The sequence below is a fragment of the Spermophilus citellus genome, assembly GCF_964194105.1.
Source record: "Spermophilus citellus genome assembly, chromosome: 2".
Lineage (NCBI taxonomy): Eukaryota > Metazoa > Chordata > Mammalia > Rodentia > Sciuridae > Spermophilus > Spermophilus citellus.
This window is the reverse complement of record NC_138183.1, coordinates 243,955,153-243,981,616: the sequence shown is the minus strand read 5'-3', so window position 1 is coordinate 243,981,616 and position 26,464 is coordinate 243,955,153. Positions and strand designations below refer to the sequence as shown.

Below are 26,464 nucleotides of genomic sequence, written 5' to 3'. Positions count from 1 at the left end.
GAAACGGAAATGAGGACAACTACTCCATTCACAATATCCCCCCCAAAAATAAAATACTTGGGAATCAACCTAACAAAAGAGGTGAAAGACCTATACAATGAAAACTACAGAACCCTAAAGAGAGATATAGAAGAAGACCTCAGAAGATGGAAAAATATACCCTGTTCATGGATAGGCAGAACTAACATCATCAAAATGGCGATATTACCAAAAGTTCTCTATAAGTTCAATGCTATCCCAATCAAAATCCCAACAGCATTTCTTGTAGAAATAGATAAAACAATCAGGAAATTCATATGGAATAATAAAAGACCCAGAATAGCAAAAACAATGCTAAGCAGGAAGTGTGAATCAGGCGGTATAGTGATACCAGACTTCAAACTATACTACAGAGCAATAGTAACAAAAACAGCATGGTACTGGTACCAAAACAGGCGAGTGGACCAATGGTACAGAATAGAAGACACAGTAACCAATCCACAAAACTACAACTATCTTATATTTGATAAAGGGGCTAAAAGCATGCAATGGAGGAATGATAGCATCTTCAACAAATGGTGCTGGGAAAACTGGAAATCCATTTGCATCAAAATGAAACTGAATCCCTTTTTCTCGCCATGCACAAAAGTTAACTCAAAATGGATCAAGGAGCTCAATATTAAATCAGAGACACGGCGTCTGATAGAAGAAAAATTCGGCTATGATCTACATACTGTGGGGTCGGGCTCCAAATTCCTCAATAGGACACCCATAGCGCAAGAGTTAACAACTAGAATCAACAAATGGGACTTACTCAAACTAAAAAGTTTTCTCTCAACAAAAGAAACAATAAGAGAGATAAACAGGGAGCCTACATCCTGGGAACAAATCTTTACTCCACACACTTCAGATAGAGCCCTAATATCCAGAGTATACAAAGAACTCAAAAAATTAGATAATAAGATAACAAATAACCCAATCAACAAATGGGCCAAGGACCTGAACAGACACTTCTCAGAGGAGGACATACAATCAATTAACAAGTACATGAAAAAATGCTCACCATCGCTAGCAGTCAGAGAAATGCAAATCAAAACCACTCTAAGATACCATCTCACTCCAGTAAGATTGGCAGCCATTATGAAGTCCAACAACAACAAGTGCTGGCGAGGATGCGGGGAAATGGGTACACTTGTTCATTGTTGGTGGGACTGCAAATTGGTGCAGCCAATTTGGAAAGCAGTATGGAGATTTCTTGGAAAGCTGGGAATGGAACCACCATTTGACCCAGCTATTCCCCTTCTCGGTCTATTCCCTAAAGACCTAACAAGAGCATGCTACAGGGACACTGCTACATCGATGTTCATAGCAGCACAATTCACGATAGCAAGATTGTGGAACCAACCTAGAAGCCCTTCAATAGATGAATGGATTAAAAATGTGGCATTTATACACAATGTAGTATTACTCTGCAATAAGAAATGACAAAATCATAGAATTTGGAGGGAAATGGATGGCATTAGAGCAGATTATGCTAAGCGAAGCTAGCCAATCCTTAAAAAACAAATGCCAAATGTCTTCATTGATATAAGGGGAGTAACCAAGGACAGGGTAGAGACGAAGAGCTTGAGAAGAAGATTAACATTAAACAGGGATGATAGGCGGGAGGGAAAGGGAGAGAGAAGGGAAATTGCATGGAATTGGTAGGTGAGCATCAGGGTTATACACAATTACATATAAGAAGAAAGGAGGGGTAGGAGAAAAATTATATAAGTGGAAGAAACGATTTATAGTAGAGGGGGTGGAGAGAGAGAAGGGGAGGGGAGGGGAGGGGAGGGGAGGGGGGATAGTGGAGGATGGGATAGACAGCAGAATATATCAGTCACTAGAAAGGCAATTTGTAAATCAATGGAAATGTGACTGATGTGACACAGCAATCTGTATACGGGGTAAAAATGGGAGTTCATAACCCACTTGAATCAATCTGTGAAATATGGTATATTAAGAACTATGTAATGTTTTGAACAACCAACAATAAAATTAAAAAAAATATATAGAATAAATTCCTTCATGGTAAGTGGTAGGATTGATATGCACCTCTTCCAAAAAGCCAGGTTTATCATTTTATTTATTTTTATGTGGTGCTGAGGATTGAACCCAGGGCCTCACACATGCTAGGCAAGTGCTCTACCACTGAACTACAACCCCAGCACCACCCCCCCCCCCAAAAAAAAAGCCAGGTTTGATAGTACAGTTGCTTACCCTTTTCTTCAGATGGCTTCTACTGGAGGAACATGCCCCTGAGGTTCCATCTTACTGCATTCACTATTCATATATCTTTTCCGATACTTCCCTGGGGAATCTTAAACACTAAGTTTGGATCAGTGGAGAAAATTATTAATTACATATTGAGTTAAATTTAATTTTATTTAAATTGAATTAAGACCATTCATTGTACTTAAAACTCACTCTTCCTGGGTTTAAATTATGGCTTGGGCCTAAAGCTTGGCTTGCAATTACTACTTGTGTACACATGAATAAATTATTCAACAGCTTGTGTCTCAAATGAATGAAAGAAGTAATTAAGTTCGTAATATTGTTGTGAAGAGTTAATGAATATGTATGTAAACTGTCCTGACAATTTCCTGGCAGGTGAACAAAACTGAAGGTTAAGACTTTACTAGACTCAGAGAAAGGGGATTAGAAGGTATAGCAGACATATCATTTTGGACCATTTAATTTTCTAAATTTCAGCTTTAAAATTTATAAAATTGAAAAATTAGAATATTTTTGCAGATTTCTCAGATTCAATAATTCATAATTCTAAATATGCATAACATACTAAAATTTGCTTTCCGTCCATCCTTATCTAGTGAACCTTGTAGAACAAATTATTGCTGTAGTGAAATAAGGCATACTATATTTTACATCTATTTTTAATTCAATCTTTTGTTGTTGTTGTTGTTTAATAATCATCATTATTACAGGGCTTGTCATAATTCTCAAATAATATTGATATAGACCAGGACAGAAGTAACACAACTCATTCTGCTGAGACTAATGAATGACCGCATGTCCCTTCTTTAAAACATTCACCCTGATCTACTTCATTGTCTGGGAATTTGGAAAGTAATGCATTAGTCTTTTGGACTCCCATCTTCTCCTTCCCTGTAGTTTTTGCTCAGTAGCATGTCTCTGGTGGCCTTTTTAAAATCAGCTGTCACTCCCACAGTGATGGATGGCTCCTTCCAGAAGAAAAGGTCATTTTTTTTTTTACAATGCTTATGATGCTCAGATCTTCTTTTTGTAGAGCCTTTGCCACTGTGAAAATTTACCTCTTGGCTTCAATGACCTGCGTGGGCAAACCCCTACATTACACCGCAATCATGACAAAAGGTCTGTGTGCTTGTCTGCCATAGGTTGTGGCTCCTCTGTGGCTTCCATCCACAATGGGGACACATTCAGCCTCTCATTCAGAATGTCCATGTGCTGTATCACTTCTGTGATATTCCAGCGGCCATGGTTCTCTTTCATTCTGGTAGACATGTTAGTGAGCTGGTTTTTGATTGTGTCATGACCTTCAATCTGTTTTTTATTCACCTGTTTATCTTGGTACACCATATATTCATTTTTATCATCACCCTTACAAGGCACTCAACTTCAGAATAGAAGAAGTCTTTGTACACTTGTACATCTCACCTCACTTCAGTCTTCATCCCCGAGTACCTTCAGCCCAGCTCCAGTCATTCTGTGAACTCAGACAAAATAGCATCTGGGTACTATGCTATGGTCATCTCTATTCTGAACACTGTGGTTTATAGCCTGTGGAACAAGAAGTGAAGGGTGCATTCAAAAAGTTTCTTTGGGAAGCAAAATTGTCTTTAGGATGGTGATTTTAACAGTAGAATGCACAATACTTGGGTTTACCCCCCTCAGATCTTTTCCGTGCACTGAATCACATTTTAAGGTCCACATTGAAGTTAACTTCCTGCAGTGATACCCTTATATGTGCTGTCTGTTGTCTAGAAAAAAGAGAACACTGTGTTCAGAGATCTATTAACTATAGAAGAATGGTAAAGATGTCTCTGGCCCTGCTAAAAACTTTATTAACAGTTTTGATATATACTCATTCTAGGTGTATTATTTTATACCACATACCCATGCAAAGATGCATGTAAAACAGTGGCACAAATGGGCGCATGTATAGGAGTGCATGCATGTGCCTCTTGAGACACACACACAGGTATAGTGAATTTGTCAGAATTGAATGGAATGCAGCAACAATATAATCATCATCATCATCATCAAAATGTTTAATTCAGCTTTTATAATATAAACATATGCCTAATATTTATTTCTTTAGTTGAATAATAATTTCTTTAGTTGAATATTCTATGAGTCCTAATTTGAGAGAACATTGCATACCTTAGAGTGGAAGCATTTCCTTTTTGTTGCAATATTTTATCTAGAGAAACATATAACATCTTAAATGAATTAATAGTTCTGGTTTGACCATGTCATCGTATAGAACAAACATGTTCATATTATAATGAACTCTTTAGCATACAAGAAAAATTACAAGAAAAATTGAGAAAAAATAATACTGTATTTTTAAATTCTCTTGTGTATCACGACTAAATTTCACACTAAGAAACCAATAAAGCCAGTGTTTTTCTCTGTAAGTACTTGAAATGGCCAATGCCGATCTTGTTTTCTTAACTTTCCAGAGTCACATTTTCTCTTGTCACTCCTGTTTTTGGCCCCACTTTGTTTGCACTGAGCTCTTTGCTCTTTGTCCTCAGCTCCATGCGGGCTCCTGCTCGGAGCCTCTGAACTTGCTCTTCTCTCCCCATTCTCATCCTTGCTGAAACGTTGCCCTGTCAGGGAGCTGACCCCTGATCACCCGTGCTAACGTCATCACCCTCCACTCAGCAAATAAGCTGTTCTCTCTCCCTCTGCTTTATCCTTCATGGTTCTTACCAGTTTTATTTTTATTTTCATTTTACATTTATTTTCACTTTTTGTATTGCCAACCTTCCAACTAGAATTTAAATTCCATGGGAACAGTGAGCTTCAGAACATGATTCTCAGCAGCCTGTGTGTTGATTGTATTGTAGATTATCAAGAAGCATTTGTTAAATTTGAGTGAATAAAACAAGCAAGCTTTGATTCCATTTGTATTAATTTATGTTGAATTTTGGAACCAGTGATAATCATAGTGCACCATCCATAATATAAACCTCTCAGTATATAATTTGAGAGCATTTCAATAGTCCCAGGTGACTTTCTACTCTCTGGTGACATTTTTTTTGACTGTATCCAAATTCAGTTCTTGTACTCCTTGATTCTGTTCATAGTGATGTTCTGGATCCCATTATCAAGTAGATCATCTGAAACTATCTCATAATTTTTCCTTAAAACTGATATCTCATTAAATGACAAGGAACTTATCAATGAAATATTATTTAACAAACCACAAAATGCACTAAATAGATTATTTAAAAGTTTTCATATCTGATTATATTTTTAAAAATGTCTTCTTATATTTGAATTATATAATTAACTAAAATGATTCTAACCATCCATGTAGAATATAAATATAAGAATATATGTCAGTAATAGAGATAACATGTATTCAATATTCTTCTACACTGTACTATCTTTTTTTTTCTTTAAGTTTTGACCCACAGAGTCAAAATTTAATATTATGGAAAACTAATTTAAAAATTAATTAAAAAATAATTTAAAAAACTAATTGAAACATTTAATATTATGGAAAACTAAGCAGAGCAATGTGATCCATGTCTACTTTATTGCAACTATAAAATAGAAGGCCTCAACATCTTAAGATTTGTAATATTGTTCTTGAATATGCTAAGATAGTCTTGTGTTATATTACAATTTTGGAACAGTGTAACAGTGTAGTATAACACAAACATTCTCATCTACATAGAGATATTTCTCCCGTTGGAACCATTTCTAAATGTTATTTTAAATTGTTATTTAATTTTAGATTTAACGAAAAACTTCTAAGACTGTGTAGACTGTTGCCACATAACCCTGTGACAAGCTCAATAATGGCTCATTAAAAGATACATGTCTGAATTTGGAAACCTTTAAGTATTACTCTATGTGGCTCAGAAGACTATGCAGATGAGATTAAATAAGGATTTTAAAATTTTAAAAAAGAATGAGAAATTATCAGGATTATCAATGTGTACCCTAAAGGTTATCCATGTATTCTTATAGAGTCAGAAGATTTAAACACAGAAAAAGAGGAGCTGACACTGTGACCTCAGAAACAAGCAGCAATGGCATGCCAGCAGCCACCAGAAGAAGGAAGAAATAAGAAACTGAAAGTGCCCTGGAGCCCAGGAAGGGGCTGTGGTTTCAGCTCTCCACAAGTGGTTATGGAATTTCAATTTCTAGATCTGAGATTGAATAAAACCTTGTGTGGTAAGCCTCAGTATTTGCAGTAATTTGTTACAGCAGCCATAGGAAACTAATACTGACCTTTGTCTGGTTTCTTCTCTGTCAATCTTACATGGCTGTTGTAGGTTTGGGAGAATTCACAAGTGAAGCTATCTGTTCCTTCACTTTCCTCTTTGGGGAAGTTATTTAGTATTAGTTCAATCTCTTCACATGTTACAGATATATTCAGATTTTCTATGAATCTGGAGTTGGTTTTGACAATGTGTGTATTTATAAGAATTTGTATTGTATCTATGTTCTCCAACATGTCGTGATGGTTAATCATAGTACTCTTTTATAATCTTTTTATGACATTCTAATGATGGAAAACTATTTGAATAAAATAATTCATTTGTAGTCAGAGGAGAAGGCTGGATAAGTTATTAAACATAAATTGTTGTAGGTGACTGTGGTTGTTAGATGACCATGCACTTGACAAAATTATTATAATTATACACTAAAAAATGAGGGTATTAACGTACGTGAGTTATGCATTGATAATAAATGAAAATAATACCCCAAATCTGTACAACTTAAGGCTAACTAGCTTGATCCCTATAGACAGTTTAATTGCTTCTTCCATAGGAAAGTTGGATCAGGAGCTGTAGATAGTCTCATGGGAACAGTCTCCAGAGGTCTGAACTCTATATAACTCTCTCCAGATCTTCATGTGTTAGCCTCTGAAATCCCAGTATGACTCCAAATGACCTATTTTGGAAGACATACACTACATTCAGTGCTTAATCGGACCTTATTTATCTATATAAATGACAACCATTATTAGTACATAGAGGCCTTCTTTTGACCTGAACATTTGCATGAACCTTCAAGCATGGTCAGGAAAACCCTCAAAGATAATAATCACATCGACAGACTTTTTATTGATATCCACTACATGAGATTCTGAGGACCTCTTTTATTCATTATTTACAGGCACAATTCTGTGAAAGATGTAATATTATCATGTAATTAAGGAAGAGGTAATCAACTCTTTTAAAGAAACAAAGAATTCGTGGTAGATTGGAATTGATCTGTGTTAATGTTCTTTCCTCCATTTTTTCCCCTGGGTTAGAGAAATTGGAACGTTGTTATCTCTACCTGAGAGACTCCAATAGTCTTATGCAATATTTCCTGGCTGACTTCATGATTTCAAACACACTATTCTGGATTGTCTGTTCTTTCTTCTCCAGCAAAATGGTAAGATTCTATATTCCATAAACATTTTAGTGAGAAGTGTAATCATAAAATAAGCAAGGTGACTATACCTACTATGAGTTATTTAAAAAGAGAAATAGATGATTTTAACATATTTCAAAGAAATGGAGGTGAGTTTGGAGTTATAAATGAGAAAACTTCCAAGAGAGAGCATTTAGATATTCTCATAACAAATCATAGCTCTATCTCCAAAAATATGAAAAAAATTTAAGACGTGATTAGGTAACAATTTCATCTTGTTAACTACATTTTTGTTTCTCACTGGAGGTACATGAACAAGAAATAAAAATCCTGGAACAGTGACATTATCATGCTTTAAAACACAAAAGGGTCTTAAAGGAACTACTAAACTCTGAACTGCATTTAAATCTTTCCTCCATAATCGCATGCTTAGTATTGCTGTCACATGTACACATGCTGACAGTGACATGGATAAAAAATTTAATTAGGTTGGAGGTTTCCTTAAATCTTGAATGTGGAGTCTTTCTGTTACTAGCTGTGCAATTTTAGAGTAACACGGAATTTCTCAAATCCTCAATTCCCTGAGGATGAGGATGTCTACTTTTAAGCACATATGTATACAAAATCCTTTTCACTGGTTGTAAAACAGAACATGTGATAAATGGTGTCACGTGTGTTAACGGTTGCAACGTCGTGGTCAGTGGCTGACTTGTAAAGTGACGTTGAGGGAGACTTAAGAGAAAGATGGTAGGAAGTAGTGTTAGTGTTGGATGCCTCTCCTTCCAGAACTACAGTTCCAATAAAAGCATTTTAAATATTGTTACTACACAAACATAAATTTGAGTAAAATACTTTACAACATGGGAGTGCCCTTGAGAACGTATCTGAGTTAAAGACAGACTGTGACTTGGGAACTCTGAGCACTTGTCTCTGGGATTTGGTTATGGCATCACAGTAATGAGAGAAATAATGAGTTTAAGAAAAATAAATTCTTTTATCCAAACTAAAATACGGATTTCAAGGAAGCAATGTTGGAAAGAAATGGCTGGGGTGGAATTTCAAAGCAGTAATCTTAGGCTTGGAGTAAGGATAGGCTGAGGAACAGCACAGAGAATCAGTAGACCCAGCGAAGGAGAAAAGCCAAACTGGATGGAGAAGCTGAGAGACTTCCTATTCACTGACGACTAAAGGCCTGCGTTTCAACATTCACCTTGATCAAACCAACATAAAGATGGTTATCCCATTATAATAATAACATTATAGCTATTCATTTATTTGTGAATTATCTTACTCATTTCTCACAATAATATCTGAAAGTAGATCTCATTACCATCTTCATTTTGCAGATAAAAATAATGATGTTCAGGGGAGTTAGGTTTGGACCAATGACTGCTAGGAAGTAAATAATAGCACAAAAATGCATTTCCTCCCTCCAAATATAATCTCTTTATCTACTAAATTTGATGATGTGCCTTTTCTCAGAATTGCCTCTGCAGTTTGAGAAGACTTTCACCACCAGTTAATTATTCCCTGCAAATCCCATGTGCATAGAGGTGTGCCATTGAGTGATGTGAATTAAACCCTTCTTCACCCTAAGCTAAAGTTTATGCTTTTAATCTTATCACTGTTAACATATAGATGTGCTGTTTATGTACAGCATGAGATTGTGGGGGAAAGGTTAAAATGTAAGTCACAGCTTGTTAATTCCTTTAGGATCCTTTTGAAGTTGAATGGGTCATTTCAATCTATGGTTGCTTTTTTGCTTGCTTATTTTTCCTCTAGAGAGAGGCAGATATTTAGTGAACAAGATGAAATAACCACCTAATCAGTCAGTCACTCAGTTTACTGTGAAACACCAATCACCGAGATTGAACCAGAGGAGACATGGAGTAATTAATTATAAAGTTGAGTTAAATTCAACTTGATTTAAATTAATTTTAAACCATTAGACTTAGACTCATTATGGTTAAAGGTTGCCACAGGTTCAGAATAGACATTTTTGGGTGAATATTAACAAATTACTCAACTTCTTGTGCTGATAATTTACATGAGTGTAACAACCAACTAAACTTTTGAAAGAATCCCATAAATGCCCATCTGAAGCGTCCAGTCCAGTTCTTGAAGGTGAGAAACATGGAAGTGGCAGTTATGGAGAGGAGAATGGGCCAATAGACTCATCCAGATATCATTTTGATCAAGTTGTTAAAATGTCTAAATCTCAGTCAACAAACATATAAAAACTTAATATAGGTATATGATAAATTAAAATTTCTCAGATTCAAGAACTTACCCTGTTTATAATGAACACTAAATTTGGTTTCTTAAGACCTTTCCCCCTTTAAATCTCAAAGTACAAATTACTGGAACAAAGAAGTGTTTATTATACTTTCTAGTTTCAATTTCTTTATCATTTTGTTCCAATTTTTTTTCATGGCTGTAGAAGATCTAGTAATGCTCAGATAACATTGATGGAGAACAGGACAGAAGTGACCCAGTTCATCCTGCTGGGACTGACCAAGGACCCAGGTCTGCAGCTTCCCCTCTTTGTGACCTTCCTCCTCATCTACACCATCACTCTGGTTGGGAACCTGGGGATGATTCTGCTGATTGTCCTGGACTCCCGTCTCCACACTCCCATGTACTTTTTCCTGGGCAACCTGTCTCTGGCAGACATCTGCTACTCTTCAGCTGTCACTCCCAGGGTTATGGCTGAACTCCTTCTAGGAATTGAGGTCATCTCCTACAATGCTTGTGCTGCTCAGCTGTTCTTCTTCACAGGCTTTGCTACTGTGGAAAATTACCTCTTATCCTCCATGGCCTATGATCGCTATGCAGCCGTGTGTAAGCCCCTGCACTACACCACCACCATGACAACACGTGTGTGTGCATGTGTAGTTACAGGCTGCTATGTCTGTGGATTCTTGAGTGCCTCCTTCTACACTGGAGACACTTTTAGTCTCACATTCTGTAAGTCCAATGTGGTCCACCATTTTTTCTGTGATATTCCAGCAGTCATGGCTCTCTCTTGTTCTGACAGACATGTGAAAGAGCTGGTTCTCATTTATGTTGCCAGCTTTGTTATCCTTGTTGCGCTCTCAGTTATCTTAATATCCTACATATTGATTTTTATCACCATCCTAAAGATGCGCTCAGGTGCAGGACATCGGAAGGCTATGTCCACCTGTGCCTCTCACTTCACCGCAGTCTCCATTTTCTATGGGACCACCATCTTCATGTACTTACAGCCCAGCTCCAGTCACTCCATGGACACTGACAAGATTGCTTCTGTGTTCTTCACCATGGTCATCCCCATGCTGAACCCTGTGGTCTACAGCCTGAGGAACAAGGAGGTCAAGAGTGCATTCTCGAAGATTTTTTTGAAGGCAAAATAATCTTTTGAAATTAATTTATTTTATTTCGTTCTTTTTAGCTACACGTGGCATTAAAAATCATTTTGACATAATTATAAAAATATGAAATATAATTTGCTTTAATTCAATTCTCAGTATTTCCCCTTTCCTTTCTCTCTTCTTCTCTTCCCTCTGTCCTTTCTTTTACTTTACTGATCTTTCTGCTATTTACTTATGTTGTTTTTTTTATTAGTGCCTGTGGATATACTTAAAAGTGAGATTCTCTGTGATATATTCATATATGAACATAGGAAAGTTTGGTTAGATTCATTCTCTGTTCTTCTCTCATCCTATCCTGCTTCTCTTCTCCTTGAACCCCTTCCTTAATCCCACTGATCTTTCTTCTATATTAATGGAATCTCTACTTCCTTTTGGCCCCTCCCCCTTACTTTGGACTAGCTTTCACATATCAGAGACAGAGTTCTATCTGACTTTTGGAGTCTGGGTTTTTTCACTTAGCATGATGGTTTTCATTTCCATTCATTTACTGGAAAATGCCATAATTTCATTCTTTTTTTATTGCTGAGTAGTTCTCCATTGTATGTATATACCACATTTTCTTTATCCATTCATCTGTGCAAGAGCACCTAGATGTGTTCCCATGCTATTGTAAATTGTGCTTCTGTAAACATTGATGTGCCACATCTCTATAATATTCTGATTTTAAATCTTTTGAATATATGCCAAGGGTTGGGATAGCTGGGTCATATGGTGTTTCCATTCTTAATTTCTTGAGGAATTTCCATACTTACAGAGTGGTTACACTAATTTTCAGTCCTGTGAACAATGTCTGAGTGTAACTTGTCCCCCACATCCTTTTTGGAGGCAAAATAATCTTTATGATTCTGATTAAAATTTGTGGGATACACAAGACTTGAAACCATTCATCTCAGATCTTCTCTACATGCTGTGTCATATTTTAAGACCCACACTAAATCTAAGTTACTGAAGTAATTTACCTCTTAAAAAGTGTGTTGCCTGGAAAAAAAAGGAACATTATATCCAGAATCATAATATCTGAATGAGAATGTTTATGATTTCCTGCACTCTACTTGTCAAACCCTTATTAAAGATATTTATTATTATTAAATGTGACTGTATTGGTGGTGAATTTTATGCATTCTTTTGAATAGATTAAAGGATACACAGAGAGCCAGTAAGGCCTTTTCTCTCTGTGTTTGTGGGGTTATTTCTGAAAGAAAATACAAGATGAGGCAGTAGACTAGGTAAAGAAGACGGACCACCATCAGTGTGGATGGTCATTATCCGATCCCTTGAGTGCTCACTTGAATAGAAATGATATTAGAGAATCTGTTGCTTCTTGGTCCTTCTAGACCAGTCACCTTCATGTCACCAGTGCAAAGGGTCAGTGTTGTATATTATGGAAGGGAAAGGTACTCAAGATTCTTGAGGGCTAGATGATCACAAAGTTCTGAGGAGATGATGTAGTCTTCAGGCAGGACATTGAAGGTGTATTTCTTGCCTTGACAACTGAAAGCCTTGGTCTATAAACATGCTCAAGTCTGGGAATTGCCTGACAGCTTGAGGCTGTAGTTCTGTGATTCAGTTAGATTTTGTTCACCTGACTTCGAATTTTTCTCTATGCATATCCTAGAAGAATTTATTAAGCTTACTTTCTGCTTAACACCTAGAAAGACCAGAATGGTCTTGTCAATATGATACAATCATGTACGTCAGTATTCTAACTGCTGTTCGAATCTGCTATTCCCCAAAATAACAACACCCACATCCCACCTGGCAATTGAATGCTGGTGGTTGACCCCTGCCTTGTTGGGATCCAGTGACTCTCATTATTTTAAATTTTCCCAAATCAGTGGCCTGAGCTCTCATTTTAAGATGTAGTCTTTAGAGAAGTGTGATCACACAGCTTTTCAAAGATGCTTGGACTCCTCTCAAAAAATCCTTTATTCTCATAGCCACGGTAAAAGCTATGTTTTTTTTCCTCATCATCCTACAGTGAGTATGCAGTAAAATAGTAAATCCAAGTTATTCAAGGTTTATAATTTCTTCTACATTAAATAAAAGTCTTTGGGTAATTCTACTTCAAATATTAATGATCACCTTTGTTCTATGTTTTAGACAACTAAGTTAGTTGTTAGACCCATTTCTAACTTCCCAAACACAATATTTAATATGAAATCTCTGGATTGTGGGCCTCTTGTACTTATTTTTTATTAAATATTTTAATTGTGTTTTTCTTTTTTCCATATTTTTATTGGTGCATTATAATTCTACATAAAGGTGGGATTCTTTGTTACACATTTGTAAGTGCACATGATATAACAATATAAAACTTATTTTGATTGAATCAGCTTTCTCTTCCTTCCATAATTCCACATTCTCAATATCTATTCCCACATATATGCTTAAGATTTCTTTCTGTATAAATTAGAAACGTAAGTAATTCCTTTGGAGATTAGCACATCTCTTCAGAGATCACAAACTGTTTAGAGGCCTTCTGGGACTTGAGTTTAGTTAGCAATCAGAAGCAAAGAGCAATGGGGTAGGTCCTGAAAAGAACCATCCTTGTCTTGCACAGCTACTGCATAAGGGTAGGCCATTAAACTTTCCTTGGGTGATATAGAGTTCCACTGAACTTTCATTGAGCTGTGTAAACTTAATCAGCTAAGACAGCATGCTGAGGCTGGCTTTACTCTGAGTAGTAAGTCTAATTCTACTTGCAAAAGGACATCATAATTTAATAAATTGATAAAGAAAATGTGATTATATATATATATATATATATATATATATATATATATATATATACATACACACGCACACACACACATTTATACAACAGAGTACTACTCAGCCATTTGAAAGAAAGCAAATATGGCATTTGCTGGTAAATTGATAGAACTGGAGTCTATGTCTATCATGGTAAGTGAAATAAATGAGACACCAGAAGTCAAAGGTTGAATGTTTTCTGACAACCAAAAGTTAGTCTAAAACAGGAAAGAGAGATGAGGGTGGGGAGAGGTGGAGAGAGAAAGAGGGGGAGAGGTGGAGAGAGAAAGAGAGAGAGAGGTGGCATTCCATCAAAATAGAAGAAAGATCAGTAGACTAGATGGGGAGGATTGAGAGGGAGGAACAAGGGGCAGGATAAGGAAGAACAGTGGAATGGGTTGGACCTAACTTTCTTGTGTGTGTGTGTGTGTGTGTGTGTGTGTGTGTGTGTGTATTTTTTTAGGTCATTTCTGTAGGGTTAAACATGTGTGTGTATATATATACACACACACACACACAGTGAATCTCAACATCCTGTATATCCACAAGACACAAATTAAAAAAAAAAACAACAACAACAATTAGTAAATAGCAGAAAGTTTAGTAGAGTGGAGGTAAGGGAACAGGGGAGAGAGGAAGGGAAGAATGGGGAAGTACTGGGAACTGAATTAGAGCAAATTATATTTAATACTTTTATATTATGATAAAATAAATCGTAATGTTATATATAAATAGACAAATAATTAATGAAATATATATTTAAAAAGACATCAGAGTTTAAGGGATCAATGTCTCCAGGTTCATCGGGGCTGTCCTCATGTCTACATTCCAACTTCTAGGATCGTATACCTTCACAAGCAATGACCTAATGTACCCTGCATACACTACTATGCCAGGAGTTCAATTTGTATCTTAATCATCCACTTACAAGACTGGGCTGTCTTAGTAGTTTCAATATGTAGCTACAGAAGAAAAGGATCTCTTTCAGGACAAAAACCAGAAGATTTTAGGTCATTTCTTTAGGGTTAAACATCAGAATTCAACCCTCTGAGTTCATGTTCCCCCACCCAATTTTCTCCAGCAATATTAGGAGTAATCTGTACTTTTATTTTATTCCTTAGTTTGACAAAAATATTCAAAAGTATCACAAACGTGGTGTCTTTGTCCAGTATTTTTTTAAGGAATAGAAACTTATTACTCAACAGTCCTTAAGGACAGAAGTACTAGATCAAGCTGCCAGGGATTTGGTGTCTGGGATGTCCTATTCCTCGTAAGGCACCTTCTTGCTATAATTTCACATGATGGGGTGGCAGGAGGGTAATGCTGTTGCATTCCTTCATTAGAACTGGAGAATCTGCATCATTATGTAATGGAAGCGAGGAAGGGGAAAAGGCCTAACACTGACTGAACTGGAGATCATTATGTGAAGTGAAATAAGTCAGTCCAAAATTACAATTACTGAATGACCTTGATAATATGTGGAATCTTGAAAAGTTGATCTCTTAGAAGGTAAGAACTGAATAGTGGTTACCAGAGGCTAGAGTGGGTGGGGATGCTGGAGGAAGAATGGGTAAAGTTGATCATTTGGTATTAATGTACTGTTAAATAGGGGCAAGAGTTTTGTGTGCCATTGCACAGTAGGGTGACAATATTATACAGTGAATAATCTAAAAATCCAGAAGAAAGGATTTTTAGGGGTTTCACCATGAGTAAATATGGGAATTTGAGGAAGCATACTTGTTTAACCTGATTTGAACATTAGACATGTATACATGTTTGGAGAAATGACATGGAAACTAATCATTTTGTATGATTTTTAGCTTTCCATTTATTAGCTAAAATAAGGGGGATAGTAGAGGATAGGAAAGGCAGCAGAATACAACATACACTAGTATGGCAATATGTAAAAAAGTGGATGTGTAACTGATGTGAATCTGCAATTTGTATACGGGGTAAAAATGGGAGTTCATAATCCGTGTGAATCAAATGTATGAAATATGATATGTCAAGAGCTTTGTAATGTTTGAACAACTAATAATAAAATAAAATAAAATAAATTTAAATTAAAAATATAATACCAGCTTAATCTCCGTGGGCAGTTTAATTACTTCTTTCTTAGGAAAATAAGATGTCGATCTGGAGATAGTCTCATGAGGAAAACCTCTAGAGATCTCCAAGTCTGTATAATCCTCTCCAGATGTTCATGAAATAGCTTCTGAAATCCCAAAATGACTCAAAATAACATTGTTTTAGGAGGTGTACACTGTACACCTTGCTCCACTGAATGTTGTTCTTTCACCTGGGAGATAATCATTGTTAATACATACAGACCTTCTTCTGACCTGAGGACTTTCTGTGAGCTTTGAACTGTGGTCAGAGAAAACACCCAAATATAAATGGCATACTGATCGATTTTTAAATGATAACATCTTCATGAAATATCCTGAATCTCTCATTTATTTACAAACAAGACCTATACATTATGTGTGAGAGAAATAATATTATCATGTTTATTTTTCATAGAACAAGGAGGTAAGTGATTCCATCCACAGTACAGAAAGAATTTGTGGTATATTTGGAACTGGATCCATGTTAATTATCTTTCCTCCTTTTTTTCTCTGCTTTAGATAACTTGGAACTTGAATGGGACCTCTTATGATAGCACTAATACTCCATGGCTGATTTTGTCATTTCAAAATCACCACTTTGGATGAACTCTTCTTTAACTTCTAGCAAAATGGTAAGCTCTAAAGGACATAAATGTCAGTGAGAAATTAAGTCATGCAGAAGCAGTGGAATACCCATACATGTGAGTTATTTGACAACAGAAAGAAAAGAAATATCTTCAAAATATTTCTAAAAGATGAGATGAGTCTATGGTACTAATATCAAAATGTCTATCACAGAGTCTTTATTGATTCATGTGATTTGATCATGGTTTGATAAGTAATGACAGAAAAAAGTTTTAATCACAACGGATTCTGTTACCCAAATCAAGGAAGAAAATGTTAATAAGATCAGCCAACTTGGAGATGGAAGAGCAGTAATTTTATGCTTGGTTAAGGAGAGACTTAGAAACATTGGAGAACACACACAAAAAAAATCTCTGTGGTCCAAGTGGGAGAGAAAAGGGAAATTGGTAAGAGAGGCTTTGAGACTTCCAAGTCACCCACAAGTAAATGTGTGCATGTCAGCATCTACCTTGATAAAAAAAAAATCCAAAAAAATTTTCCACAAAAACCCCCCAAACCAAATGTAAACCATTATTCCCTCCTAATAATAAAATGATAGCTAGCGCTCATCAAGATGTGCTTTTTAGGGCTGGGATTGTGGCTCAGAGGTAGAGTGCTCACCTAGCACATGCAAGGCCCAGGCTCGATCCTCAGCACCACATAAAAATAAATAAATAAAGGTATCGTGTCCAACTAAAACTAAAAAATAAATATTTTTTTAAAAGATGTGCTTTTTATTTTTCTTTATGTATTATGTTGTTAGCTATCACAATAGTGCTCAAAGTGGGTCTCATTACTGTCTTCATTTTGCAAATGGAAATTTGAAGTTCAGAGGAATTAGTCTAGGACCAATGACTCTTAGCTAGTAAATGGAAGGTTTACATCTCTTTCTAAATCCTGTGTCAGATTATCTGATGATATACCTTCATATACAGAACAAAATTCCATTACCACCTAATCAATTACTCCCACAGTTCAATATGAAACCCCAAACACTAATTGAAATTCACTTTCAACCTTTAGCTTTAGGAACCTCTGAACATGGGTTTAATGCTAGCATGGGTCTAGAACAGAGACTGATAAATAATATTGTGTGGATGTGAATAATTTACCTAATAAATTTGCATGAGTATAACAACCAAACAGACTCATAATGTTGTTGGCAGGAGACAGGAAATGCACACCTAAACGGTCAGGTTGGAAATACAGAAGAATCAGCTTTTATTGAGCTTAGGAGAAATGGATTGGCCCATAAATTCATCCAGAAAAATCAATTTTTTATAAAGTTATTAAATTGTTTACATATCAGTTAACAAATGGATAAAATTTCCAAATAGGGAGTTTAATTACCTATGAGTCCCCAGATTCAAAATATTATTTTCTCTATATGATGAAAAACACTGAGTTTGGTTTTTAAGCCCATGCTATTTCTGGAGAATGTTAGGGTACAAGTTGCTGCTACAATAGAACAATACATTTTGCACTCAGTACTTTCTTATTCAATTCAGTTTCTTTATCGCTCTGTTCCTTTCTTCTCATGATTACAGAACATTTAGAAATTCTTAGGTAACATTGATGGAGAACAGGACAGAAGTGACACACTTCATCCTGCTGGGACTGACCAATGATCCAGGTCTGCAGCTTCCCCTCTTTGTGACCTTCCTCTTCATCTACACCATCACTCTGGCTGGGAACCTGGGGATGATCCTGTTGATTCTCCTGGACTCCCATCTCCACACTCCCATGTACTTTTTTCTTGGTAACTTGTCTCTGGTGGATTTTTGCTACTCTTCAGCTGTCACTCCCACGGTCATGGCTGGGCTCTTTCCTGGAGACAAGGTCTTCTCCTACAATGCGTGTGCTGCTCAGATGTTCTTTGTAACAGGCTTTGCTACTGTGGAAAACTGCCTCCTGGCCTCAATGGCCTATGATCGCTATGCAGCAGTGTGTAAGCCCCTGCACTACACCACCACCATGACAACACTTGTGTGTGCAAGTCTGATCATAGGCTGCTATGTCTGTGGATTTTTGAGTGCTTCAATCTACACTGGGAACACGTTCATTCTCTCTTTCTGTAAGTCCAATGTGGTCCACCATTTTTTCTGTGATATGCCAGCACTTATGATTCTTTCTTGTTCTAAAAGATATGTGAATGATCTGGTTCTTATTTACATTGCCAGCTTCAATATCTTTTTTGCTCTCCTAGTTATCTTAATATCCTACATGTTCATTTTTATCACCATCCTAAAGATGCGCTCAGGAGCAGGATATAGGAAGGCTCTGTCCACCTGTGCCTCCCACTTCACTGCTGTCTCCATTTTCTATGGGACTGTTATCTTCATGTACTTACAGCCCAGCTCCAGTCACTCCATGGACAGGGACAAGATCGCCTCTGTGTTCTACACCATGGTCATCCCCATGCTGAACCCTGTGGTCTACAGCCTCAGGAACAGGGAAGTCAAGAGTGCATTCTCAAAGATTTTTCAGAGAAAAAGTAGTCTTTAGGTTTCAGAATTAACCATTTTGAAATATGTATAACAGTATTCAGTCCTCTCAGAACTTCTCCCTGTTAGTGTCACATTTTAAGACCCACAGTGAAGTTAAGTTATGGAAGTGATACCTTATCTTGCATAAGTCTGTTGTCTAGGGGAAAAAAAGAAACCTTGCATTCAGAATTGTAATACCTTAATGAGAATGTCTATGATATTTTGTGTTCTGCTTGTCAAAATCCTGATTATATTTATTATTTAATTTTCTTCCGTGCAATTTTTTCTAGCATGTATCAATGCATACATATAAAACAAGTGCATAAATAAGCTTCTGAATAAAAGTGCATGCAGGTGGCCTATGAGGACTCATATACATGAGCAGACTAAACCTGTTGGAATTAAATGTAATGTGGGTATTTGTGGTGGTTAATTTGACTGGACTAATATTCACTCAGATAGTTTAAAGGTTTTTTTCCTGTGTGACCTTGATGATATTTCCAAAGAGACTACTATTTGAAGCAGTAAACTTAAAAGAACATCCTCTTCATCAATGTGGGTATGTATCAACCAATCAATTGAAGGCTTGGTTGAGTAGAAGAAATATGTGGATAAAGGGGAATTTCTCTCTTTCTCTAATTCTGTCTTTTTTTTTTTAATTGGGACATTTGTCTTCTCTCATGCTTGAACATCAGAGCTACTGACTTTCAGATCTTTAGCCTCCAAGACTTACAGTGGCCAAGCCTCACCCCTCCTGTCTCATGCCTTTGAACTCAGACTGAATTTCTCTACCACCCTTCCTTGTTTGGTTTGCAGATAGCAGAGCATTGAACTTCTCAGCTTCTATAATCACCTGAATCCCAGAGAACCCTGACTAGTAGATTAGTGTTTGACAACCATAACTTCATATCGATATTTAATTTGTGTATTATAATATAAATGTATGGACTGGAGATGTAGCTCAGCAGTACAGCACTTGCCTAGAATATATACAAAAGTAGCACTAAATTTTTAAAATTTATTTCCCAACTATTATTCTAAGAGTCCTAAGTTGAAAAAACATGATGTATTATTATATAAAAGTATGTGTCCTCACAGCCATATCAATGTTTATAGTAGCACAATTCACAATAGTAAACTGTGTAACCAACCCAGACGCCCTTCAGTAGATGAATGGAGGATAGGGATGATATATATATGTGTGTGTGTATATACACACACACACACACACACACACACACACACACACACACACAAAATGAACATTACTCAGAATTAAAATCATGGCATTTGCAGGTAGATGGATGGAGATGGAGAATATAATGCTAAGTGAAGTAAGCCAATCCAAGAAACCAAAGGCCAGATGTTTTCTTTGATATGAGGAAGCTGACTCATAATGGTGATGGGGGAGGTGGAGCATGGGGGGAATGGAGGAACTTTAGATAGGGCAAAGGGAAAGGAGGGGAAGGAAGGGGGCAAGTGGATAGGAATGATGGTGGAATGAGTTGGACATAATTACCTTAAGTACATGTATGAAGACGTGAATGGTGTGAAAATACTTTGTGTACAATCAGTGACTTGAAAAATTGTGCTCTATGTGTGTAATATGAATGAATTGCATTCTGCCATCATGTGTAAACAAATCAGAATAAATAAACATTTAATTTAAAAAGTATGTACCCTTTCTTTGAACATTTTAACAAGCAATACATGAATCTGCCATCTTACTTGAATTATTTTTGTTTGTGTCACTGTATACATCAAATATGTTTATGCTGTAACTCTTGAGGCAATAAATGCCAGAGGACCTGACAAATGCAGAAACAATACAATTATTTAAATGTATTCATATATTGGTACCATTTTTCAGATTATTTAAAAATTATTGGAACTAATACTGTACATTTTACAAATTCTTTGGAATTATTAATGCTGTTCATTCTTTTTTGACCTTATTTGAATTATAGCCTCTCTTGTCACTCCCATGGTAAATCAACCCTCTTCATTCCAAATGAATTCCTTGCTATTTCAATTTCCAGCATGTTCAAGCCTCAGGGTCTTTGCACTTTCTGTTCCTTGGATGGAATGCTCTCATTCCATTCAGGTCTTTGAAGTGATGTTCCCTTGTCATAGAGTTCTTCCCTGACCACCTTCATAAAGGAGTCACCGTCTGCTCACCAAATAAACTGTCCCCTCAACCTAAGTCATTCTTTAGTCCTTATCAAACTCCCCTGGTATATATTTGCTTTCTTGGGTTTTATAATCTCCAGCCAGAATGTGAACTCTGTGTTAGCATTGCCTTTATCTGTATTGCACACAACACGATCACCTGTACAAGAATAAGTGTGTTCTACAGTAAATTGGAATACACATTTGTTAAATAAATGAAAAATAATTGAGCTTTGAGTGTAATTGCACCACAGTTGATCTTTGAAATATAGATGATAATAGTGAGTATTGCAAAAGATAAGCTTAGATAAATGTTCACTGCATTTCCAGAGGCACAAATAATTTTCTGCTTTCTTGAAACACTAAAAAAAAAAAAAACAACAACATCAACAAACATTCTCAGTCAATGTTTTCATTCCTCACTTTAAGACAACAGGATTTTTTGAAAATTCCACCATGGAGCAAATCATTTCAAATCATCTCATAATTTTTGCTTAGAACTGATGTGCTGTTAAATGACAAGAAACACATCAAAGTAGTCCTACTCAGGAAATATGAATCACATGTTAATGATAAAATTATTTAAAGGTTACATACCTGGTCATATTTTTAAAATTATTTCATGTGCACCAATGTACAATTAACTGATACATGTCTAAATGTCCATGTGGAAAATAATATGACAATATTTGGTGTAGCAAGCAGAAGATGTAGTCAAAATTTTAGTAAGCACTTGCTTTATTTCACTTCTAATTCTGATCCTCAGAGAGCTCAATATTCTTTAAGCACTGGAACATGTCTGCCTGTGTAATTTGTCATTGCTATACAATAGATGGCTTCAACGTTGTTTGACAGAATGTGCTAACAAGTCCATGTGGTACTTTAGAGCACATTGGCATAACACAAATATTCACTTTGGAATTTGTAGTGTTATTTCTTCTCCAAGAGCCATTTCTTGTTTTTTCCTTTCTCTCTTTTTAAAAATTTGTTCTAATTAGTTATATGTGACAGTAGAATCATTTTGACACATTGTATTACAAATGGAGTGCAGAGAATCACTCCTAATTATTGTTTAATGATTATTTAATTTTAGAATTATTTGAAATTTATGGAAAATATTCAAACATAGTGCAAACTATGATCGACATATCACATTCTGTCAAGCTCAAAATTGGTCAAAAAAGATTCACATGCTAATTCTTGAAACCTTTCAATGTTAACAATGTGGCCCAGTGGGTATGATATTTTATCTAATCATACATGGGTATGATGAGATAAAGGACTCAAGAGAGAGAGATATCATCAGGATTATCCTTGTGTGCCTCAAAGCCAATTCCATGGTAACTTTGTAAAGGCAATCAGAAAAATTTAACTGCAGAGACAAAAGGAGCTGGCAATGTGACCTGAGAAGCAACATTGACTTAAAGTTTCCAAATGAAATAGAATGCTTGCCGTCATCAGAGAATGGAAGAAGCAAGAAATAAAGTGTCCCCTAAAACTTGTGTGGAGTCCATTCCACTGACAGACTGTCTCAATGAAATGATTTCAGATTTCTCATTTCCAGAAATGTGATAGATGTTGTTGTAGACCTCCAAGTTTGCAGTAATTTGTTATGGCAGCCACAGGAAACTATTCAAACCCCCACCAGGTTTCTTCTCTGTCATAATCATGCATTACTATCATATAGGAGTTGGGTCAAATCAAAAGTGAACCCATCTGTTACTGGATTTCTCTTTGTTGGGAGATTATTATTATTAATTCAATTTGTATACTTGGCATAGGCATATTAAGATTTTCTCTTCCCTGGAAGTCAAATTTGGTTGCCTCTGTCTCTCTAGGAATTTGTATTTTACCAACGATATCCAATATGTTGGTGTGCAGGAATTGATATTATGCTGTTTTCATCATTCTTATTTCCGTAAGCTGAGCAGCTATATCATCACATACATTTATGATTCCAGTAATTGGAGTCCCCCCTACACCCCTCTCTCATCTCCTGCTGAGAAACCGAAGATTGAACTCGGGACCTTGCTTATGGTAGGCAAGTGCTGTGCTACAAGAGCTATATTTCAGGTTCTTTATTTCCTTTTCCATTTTATTTTGTAACAAGGTCATGCTAAATTTCCCAGGCTTGCATCAAACTTGTGATCCTCCTGTTTATGTTTTCTGAGTATCTGGGATTATTGGTGTGCCCCACTGTGCTGGGCTTTTTTTTTTTAATATATAGTTAGTCTAGAAACATTTTTTCTTTGAGGGTGAAATTCCTACAGACTCAATTTTGGTTTTGTTGATTTTCTTCATTCTAATTATATATTCTTTTTTTTATGCAGTCTCATCTTTAATTTTTCCTTGTGCTACATTCAGTGTTAAGTTTTCACTTTCTAATATATTTTTCCTTAAGTCTTAAAATTAGAATTCCCTGGAGATCACTCTGATTATTTTTAATATACACATGTACAGTTTTAAATTCCCTAAACACAGTGCTTTTCTTGCTACAAAAATATGGTATGTTGTTTTCATTTGGTTCAAACTATATCATAACTTCTTTTCACCTGTATCTACCCATTGATTGCAGCGTGTTCCTATATATATGTGAATGTTCAAATGTCCTTGTTATCAATTTCTACTTCAATTGCATTTTGGTTGGTGAATATATTACACATGATTTCAATCTTTTTAAATTTATTAAGCTATTTTTTTGCGTAATATGTGATTTGTTCTGGTACATATTTTGTATGCAATTGAAAACTTGTATGTCTGTTAGAACAAATTTTTTAAAAAAAGAAAAAATTTTTAAAAAGACTTGCTGGATTATGGTATTCACATCATCTCCCTCTTATTGATCTTCTCTCCAGCCATTTTACTCAGTTTTGGAAATGAGGTATTGAAGTCTTCATCTATTATAATAGAACTATTTTTCCCTTCAGTTTTGGCAACAATTGCTTCATATATTTTGAGTTTCTATTGTTTGATTAACATATTTTTAAAAAAACAGTCTTCTCATTAATTGGTTCATAAATGAAAAGATTTTTTTTTTCTCTTCTAAAAGTTTTTGACTTACAGTCAATTTTGTTTACGAATAAGCTCTTTTGAGGAAACCCAAGATGGCGGGCCAGAGGAAAGCAGTCTTCTGTGTCCATCTGTGACCGGGGTCTCACACAGTGGGAACACTGCATCTCTGAGAGTGATAGAGGACCACTGTACAGCTGTTCTTGCGCAGAAATCACCAGCGCTGTGCCTGCGTGGGGTTGCAGGCCTCAGCATTGGAACAGGACTCCCAGCTCCTGCCACCCAACTCTGGAAGTTGTAGCCAATGCAGGGCTTGCAAGCGCCTTAGCAGGATCATCTATCAGCATCACTGCAGAACTCCAATGTTGCTTTGCTCTGACACAGGTCACTCAGCTGGTATCTACCCTAAGCACAATGCCATCGCCTGGTTCCCCCCACACCACTCAACACCCTGGCGCTAGAAGCAGACTGCCTCCATTTTGGCTCACCTTCCTTGCCATATTTGGTGGGGGCAGCTCCCAGATTAAATCTTCAGCTGGCCAGGTATGTGATTTCCAACACCCCCCCCCTCCCCAGCGGCTATAACCCAGCACAGTAACTACCCAACAGAAAACAGCTCTCGATGGGACGGGTGCACAGTGTGACCAGGGCACTGCCCACAGGAGCCCCCGAGAGAGGTCCCTCCATTGGGAACTGCAGTGGAGAGGGAAATGGGGCAAAAGTTTGGAGACTAACAGAGAGACCAGGAACTAAGAAATCTTCAGGCAAGATAGGGAGATAGGACTGGGTGCTCAAGTCATACCAGTGGACCAAAAAGAAACCCATGAGGTGCAGTCTCCCTGCAGGGACTGGGGGTGCCACTCCCCCCTTCCAGGTGCCCTGCACCAGGACTACCCTTCCCACCCTGGTTACCTTCATCATCCTCAGGGCAGAGATACCAGCTAACAACAGACAACCCCACCTATTGGATGAGAAGGGAAGCAGGAAAGATACAGTTCTCTAAAACTAGCAACAATCCTGGCTTCTTTCTTTGATAATTTATTTTCCTTTTTTTCTTCTCCCCCTCTATCCTCCCACCCTCATTTCCCCAATGTATGTGAAACCAAGAACATTGCATGAATTAGGATTTTGAGAACTGGGACATTTGAATAATATAATATAGAGGTGTTGTATATGCCTTTTTTCTTATTTTTCTTTTTCCCTTCAATTGTTACTATTTTAACATTCTTTATTTTTCTAAATACAGATGTGTGGTTTTTTTGTGTACTCTACTGTCTTCCCATGTACAAGTCTACCCCAAACTACTTCTTGTCTATTCTCTTGCTACTAACACTCTTCATAAGATTTCTTTTTCAGACTTCCTAAGATATAATAACTCTATATCCTCACATCCTATCTCCTCCGCATATCATCCTATGCCTCACCCACAGTTCATTGCCCACCATCAGAAACTGTAAACCCTTTTACAAACCTACTGATGATATTATAGATAATAATCATTTCTGTACTTTGTGACCAAACTGTAAATGTCTTAATAGCAACAAATTATTCATAGGTGGTATGTTGTTGATATTGGGATCTGTTAACATTGTCCTTCCCCACAAAGGAGAGGTTTTGGAGTCCTTCAGGAGTACTACATAACTATAGGGTAAAAACAACGATACCCCAGACCCACAGAGCTAGAAAGGAAGACACACAAGCAACATGAAAAGACAAGGGAAGAAAGTACCCCAAACAAATCAAGATACCACATTATTAGAATCCATGGCAACCGTAGCAGAAGAAATTACAGAGAAGGAGTTCAGGATGGACATGATTAAAATGTTCTGTGAACTGATGTAAGATATAAGAAAGCAAATATAGGCACAAAAGATCATTTTGACAAGGAGCTACATAAACAAATATGGGAAGCAAAGATCACCTCAACAGGGAGTAAGAGGTTCTAAAAACACACACACACACACACACACAAAAAAAAAAAACCCAGAAATCCTTGCAATAAAAGAAACAATAAACCAAATTAAAAGTTCAATTGAAAGTATCACCAAGAGAGTAGATCACTTGGAAGATAGGACATCAGACAATGAAGACAAAATTTAAAATCTTGAAAAGAATGTAGATCACACAGTGAAAAGGGTAAGAAACCATGAGCAGAACATTCAAGAAATATGGGATAGCATAAAAAGACCAAATTTAAGAGTTATTGGGATAGAGGAAGGCATAGAGTTCCAAACCAAAGGAATGAACAATCTATTCACTGAAATAATATCAGAAAACTTTC

At 36.5% G+C, this 26,464-nt stretch overlaps 2 protein-coding genes across 2 annotated transcripts in view; both read left to right on the top strand.

Moving 5' to 3' along the window:
• The window catches only part of LOC308641889 (uncharacterized protein), a gene marked incomplete at both ends in the record, with an annotated part of 30,821 nt that extends 19,803 nt beyond the window's left edge, over positions 1–11,018 (top strand). Inside the window, 2 exons of the mRNA XM_081280469.1 lie at positions 3,290–3,375; positions 10,067–11,018. Coding sequence (XP_081136595.1) covers positions 3,290–3,375; positions 10,067–11,018 — 1,038 coding nt within the window. The remainder of the gene's footprint in view (positions 1–3,289; positions 3,376–10,066) is intronic.
• A 7,076-nt stretch (positions 11,019–18,094) lies between these two features.
• Positions 18,095–19,024, top strand: LOC308641177 (olfactory receptor 5B3-like; the record flags this gene model as incomplete). The annotated part of the gene is made up of 1 exon (XM_081279487.1): positions 18,095–19,024. One exon carries the CDS (start codon positions 18,095–18,097, stop codon positions 19,022–19,024), a length of 930 nt encoding a protein of 309 aa, XP_081135613.1.
• Between the last annotated feature and the right edge of the window lie 7,440 nt (positions 19,025–26,464).